General features: G+C 37.6%; 1 protein-coding gene across 1 annotated transcript in view; it reads left to right on the top strand.

The window, feature by feature from the left end:
- LOC107561413 (A disintegrin and metalloproteinase with thrombospondin motifs 7-like) overlaps nucleotides 1–6,017 on the top strand; it is a 41,383-nt gene that overhangs the window by 5,031 nt on the left and 30,335 nt on the right. The window contains exons 3-5 of the mRNA XM_016245856.1: nucleotides 535–712; nucleotides 827–1,020; nucleotides 4,696–4,779. Of these exons, the coding sequence (XP_016101342.1) occupies nucleotides 535–712; nucleotides 827–1,020; nucleotides 4,696–4,779 (456 nt within the window). The remainder of the gene's footprint in view (nucleotides 1–534; nucleotides 713–826; nucleotides 1,021–4,695; nucleotides 4,780–6,017) is intronic.

The following is a 6,017-nucleotide window of genomic DNA, read 5'->3' as shown; positions in this document are numbered from 1 at the left end:
AAATATATAAATATATATATATATATATATATATATATATATATATATATATATATATATATATATATATATATATATAAAAACTTTTGTCAGAAAAGTTACATGGTTCACCTAGCATGCAAAGACATGCAGGGGAAAACAATCGGTAAGTGTTCTTAAAACATCAGAATTTTTTTTAACAAAGGTAAGGTAAGGTAAGGTCATGTTATAAAATTTAATGTTGTGTGGCTCCCATAAAACATTACAGTATTTATAAATTAATAATTCATTATGTTAAAAAAAAAAAAAACATTTTACCATGAAAATTTTATTTACAAACCTTATTAAAAAGTATTTTTTCCTTTGTGTAGTTGATTACTGACCCTCACTGATGGCAAAAGTTAAAGTTGTTATCATTCTGAGTAAAACTCTGTTTATTACTTAGGAATAATAAGTAGTAGGTGCCCGCAGTGAAATGAGACAGTGAATGTGGATTGCATGGGTATACACTGTTTAATTTTATGTCACGTTACTTTGACCTTGTATTCTCTCTAGACAGGGCTGTTCAAGCTCTCAGAAGAGGAATTCTTCATTAGTCCGCTGGAGTCAGCACAAGAAAAGTCAGACCCACAGGCTCATGCAGTCTATAAGCGACATGCTGTCCAATCAGAACACCAGCTGGTGCAGCCTCTGTTTGGAGAGCACACAGCTAACGCGACCTGTGGGGTCAGAGGTAAGACTTTGGGGCGTAGGATTCAAAGGGGATAAATAATTTATGAACAGATGTCTTTCATGATTAAATCACATAATGCATTAATAATCCAAGGTCATTTTTAATCATCCTTAGATCCTTTAGAAGGGGCAAAGCAGGTGGAAAGGCAAAGAGAGCGCTGGGAGAGACGGCAACATCGCAGACGGATTAGACAGCGCTCCATAAGTACTGAGAAGTGGGTAGAGACTCTGGTAGTGGCTGACCCTAAAATGGTGGAATACCATGGGAGCAAAGGAGTTGTGAGCTATGTGCTCTCTGTCATGAATATTGTGAGTAACAGTCCTATCTAAAAATAATTCATGGTGTTTTCCAAGGCAAGCATCACTATTACTGTTGCTCATACTTATACTAAACCCTTAAAGAGATCACTGTTCTGTCATCATTTACTAACCCTCATGTCATTCCAAATAAGCTTTAAAGAGATAGTTCACCCCAAAATTTTAATTCTGTCATTAATTACTCACCCTCATGGCGTTCCAAACCCGTAAGACAACCGTTCATCTTTGGATCACAAATTAAGATATTTTTGATGCATTCTCAGAGCTCTCTGACCCTCTGTAGATAGTAATGTAATTACTCGAATTATATGTCGATGTTAACACGATCAACATCCAGAAACGTAGCAAGGAGATCGATAAAATAATCCATGTGACATCAACGGTTCAACCGTAATTGTACGAAGCTACGAGAATACTTTTTGTACACAAAGAAAACAAAAAGAACTTGATGATAACTTAAAATAAAATTACTTTACGTCACCCTAGCGCCATTTTGGAGAGTATCCACTGAACGCAAACAGCGGATACGTTGTTTTCATTTAAATCAAAGTGTACATAAACGTAGAAAACGTATCCGCCACAGAATTAAAAAATATAGTTGTGAATTTTTATCTCACAATTTTATTTTGTTTTTGTCAGAATTATGATCTGTAAACTCGGAATTGCGAGAAAAAAGTCAGAATTCTCGCAATTCTGATTTTTTTTTTTTTTGGCCACAGAATAAAAAAGGTAATTGCAACTTTTTATCTCACAATTTGGACTTTGTTTCTTGTAATTCTGAGAAAAAAGTCAGGATTGTGAGATATAAACTCAGAATTACAACTTTAGAATTACAAGAAAAAATTATGGAATGGTTAGGTAGTTGAAAATAATCCCATGATCAAAGCATTCACTAGCTTTCACATTTTAAGCAACAACCTTAAACATCCTAGCAACCACCTGGCATTGTGGTGGCAGCTTCCACTACTCACATTTTCTTATATATACTGTTTTATAAATATAGTCATTCACCATGTTCATCCAGCTTATTCATGTTATTGCTGATAATTGTAGTAGACTGTGATCTGCTTCTAATTATAAGATCCAATGTAAGATTAGACTGGTTTCTAAGGTGAACAAATTGTCAATCGTCTTCACGTTGTCAGGAACACCCATGGAAAGAGTTCAAAAAGTTTTCAAATCCGCATTTTTATTTTTTTTTCATTCTTAACTCTGATGTGTTGTTTCAAACTATCCTCATTTCATCCCTTCAGCTTTCACCTCGCTGACTCTCTTCTCCTCAAATAGCTACAGTGTGCCTTTAGGCAGCACTCATTCTGCTGCTCCTGAGCTGGATCCAAGTCAGCTGACCATGTTACTGATCCAGTCTGTTAGGTACATTTTCCAAAATATCCTCTGTATGCTTTCTCTGGCTTCTGTTTTTGTGGAGGGAAAAGCCTTCAGGGAAAAAAAGCTTTCCATTCCAGACACTTGGTTGGTATTGAAGAACATTCTATAAAGGGGAAACATTCCATTATCCTCAGTTTCCTGCCAGGCTGCTTCTCTTGTAGGTCTGTCCTGCTACTTATGTACAACAAGAGTTGGCAGGAGTTTAGGTCTGGCAATATAGACCCATTACTGCATCATTTTACTTGTTTTTGTGTATCGTTGAGCAGGCTAAAGAGGGTAATAATCCAATTCAGAATCAAAGTGAGGAATTCAGAGCTACAGTTAATAAAATAGGCTGATGGTTAAATGGTTTAGACACAAATGTTCCACATTTTAGTAAGCTACCTTGCTGTCTACTGCTGACACAGGAAGGCATATTCTAAAAGTGCGGTCACATTTACCATTGCTCTTGCAAATCTTCTTGGGTGAAATATAGTCATTTCAATCGACGTGAATGGATATTTCATGTGAGGGCGAAAGATTTCTCTTTGCAGATTCAAGTTCATTTGCAGATTCAAGAATCTTTGATATGTTTTTTTTTTTTTTGTATTCTCTTCAGAAAAATTGGTAGAAAGGGGTCCAACATGTTAATCTGAAGTGATTTTTTCAAAAAGAAAAACTGAAAAAAATAGGCAAACACGGTGTACTCCATTGACTTACTGTATCTACTATAGCCTCTTGTTTGCAGTTTAAAGAATCAGTAGAGAGGAAGGATTATTTGGGCTTCAGGCAGCATTGAGCTCCTGAAATTCTCTCTCCAGCAAACATACTGCACCACTGCTGATATGTATTCGCAGTGCCTTTTTGCTAAATATGTCATTACAAATATGACTATTACAGAATTACAAGTAGTGGTTTACATTTTCTGAACATAATAGGTTTTGTTATGCAATTCCTAAGATGTTCTGAGTGGTTGTTATTTCATTGCTATGCAATTGCTTGGGTGTACTGATGGTTGGCAAGCAATTCCTAATTGGGTGCTTGGGTGTTCTGGGTGGTTACTAGATGGTTACTTACTGGTCCAAGTCAAAAGGGCCTATAACCGCAAGACTCTATAATATTCTGGTCTCTAGATATGGCTTGTGTCTCTTAATACATGTAAATCTCAAAGACTTTCATGTGTTTTATCTGTCAGGCAAAATTGTTAGCCAGATTGCTTAAAAAGTAAAAGCACACCTCTGCTTGAAAAGCAACATGATATTAGATTTCTTTCATGTCTGTAGCTTAAGCAAGGATGAGTTATGCCCAGAAATTCACTAATTGATTGCAATGACTAATGATCACAAGTTGTGTTTATTCGTTTGCTTTACATCTCTCACCTTGCTAAATATATTTGCCAACATAATCCATATAAGCTTGATCACTGCAGAGAACTGGAACATCAGTGCCTGCAACCTGAAAAATCAAGGTATTATAATAAAGTTAACCAGAATTTGAGTGTGCCATAGACTCATCAAAGATCAGGTTAATGTCAGCAGAAGTTGCTTCACCTCAAAAAGACAGAACGGCTTCAAAGGTGCCTCATTAATTCACTGGAACATTTTGTAATGAGCACCACAGAAGCATAGAAAATGCCTCATCACATTTCAGACCACATTTACCTCAAGGTGAGCTTTGATATGAGAGCAGAGCTTCTAAGCATCTCACCAACAGAAAATCTGTTTGTGCTAAACTCCTTAGTTCAATATCAGTATGTCAGTCATATCAAGTGTTCTTGAGTTCTTTCTGTGACTTATTTTGGTTACTTCTCTGCATAGGAATTCCTAGACCCTACTTAGGAGGGAGCTTCAGCTCCACTGTCTTTCATCTAAGCCCCTGTAAAGATCTGTGATTAACTTGGCTGTCATCGCACCTAAAAATCTGTCATTGTGTGATCTCTCCTCAGGCTGGCTGAAAACAGCGGCTGCAGTAAACTATCTGAGGTTACTTCACTCTAAATCCTTCCCGTAACAATCATTAAAAACGTTACAACATTAAGTATTATCGTTCCCTCTAGTCAGTGGCCAGATCATAAGGCTCCACACACAGCTGACACAGATACTCTATCCATTTCTCTAGCTTTCATCCAAATGCTCTCCATTCCAGAGGAATCAAAACAAACTGCCATTACTGCCCATAGATTTTGACCCAAAATGTATAAACCACTGCAGTAGAAAGTTTGTGATGTTAGATTAGCTTCAAATCGACATGACATTCAATTATTTACAATTTCATATGTGAGAATGTTGTGTTTTGTAGGTGGCAGGGTTATTTCGGGATGCCAGCATTGGAAATGCCATCAACATCGCTGTCGTGCGTCTCATTCTGCTGGAAAAGGACGAGGTAAGTGAAATGACAAAGCAGTGATGCAAACCCTTGCTCTAAAAATACATGGCAGACAGTCTGAGTCAATATCACTGCTGCAAAACAGACTAGGTGCACTATGACCATGTACACAGTGCAAGGTTTTGTTGGTGATGACTGCATTTAAATGTGGGAATGAATCACCTAATTCAGGGGTCTGCAACTGTTTTTGGTTTACGTTGGTAATCACTGTTCGTCACTTTTTGCTTTGGTTGCTTAATCTGAGGAATATTCCCCATATGTGTCACCACATGGGTTTCTGAAGAGAAAAATAAAAACAAAATAGTCAAAAAAGCATATTTTAAACTTGGTATATTGGTGGGAAATTGGAGGAGTTGCAGCTGTTAGAAAAAAAATCACATGAGATGTACAGTAGTCTTTATAAAGTGAAATTTGATTTGAATCATACATCACATTATCATTCTTACATTGTGGCTTAAAAATCAACTCAAATGTAATGATTTGTTTACTGAAAAATTTGACTTGCATTTGATGCTCGGTGAGTTAGGGTTTAGTGATAAACAATAAATAAACATATACATTTATTTAACCTTTTACATACATGCCTTAGGTTGCAGAAATGCTCCTGAAATTTGTTTATTGGCACAGTGATAACCATAGCAATTGTTTGGATTCATGGCTGCAAACAAGAAACATGAGTAAGAACAGTTTATGTCATTGGGTGTTAGTTTCGTATTCCCAAAGTAATTTTAATATTGAACCACTGGTTTAAATAACACAGAGAGCAACTCAGTGAAATAATACAGACTTGGAAAAACTGTCAAGACATCATTGTGACTTGATATGGTGCATGACTAACCGTTCAAAGCACTTCATGAGGATGGGGGTAAGTGCAACTGGATGGTAGTCATTGAAGCAGGATGGAGACGACTTCTTTGGGACTGGAATGATGGTGGTAGCTTTGAAGCATGTGGGGACAACAGCCTGGCTTAGCGAGATGTTGAAAATGTCTGTGAAGACATCGGTGAGTTCCACTGCACAGTCTCTCAGTACACGCCCAGGAATGTTGTCAGGACCCGGAGCTTTGCGTGCGTTGATCCTGCTGAGGGATCTCCTCACGCTGTCCGGGGACAGCGTCATCACCTGGTCGCCGGGAGGAGGTGGAGTCTTCCGTGCAGTGGTGCTGTTTTGTTCCTCAATGCGAGCGAAGAAGATGTTCAGCTCGTTCAGCAGGGAGATGGTGCTGTCACAGGTGC

The sequence above is a fragment of the Sinocyclocheilus grahami genome, unplaced genomic scaffold (genome assembly GCF_001515645.1).
Source record: "Sinocyclocheilus grahami isolate Dianchi unplaced genomic scaffold, SAMN03320097.WGS_v1.1 scaffold772.1, whole genome shotgun sequence".
Taxonomy (NCBI): domain Eukaryota; kingdom Metazoa; phylum Chordata; class Actinopteri; order Cypriniformes; family Cyprinidae; genus Sinocyclocheilus; species Sinocyclocheilus grahami.
The sequence above is the reverse complement of the archived record's forward strand: the minus strand, read 5'-3'. Positions and strand labels throughout refer to the sequence as shown.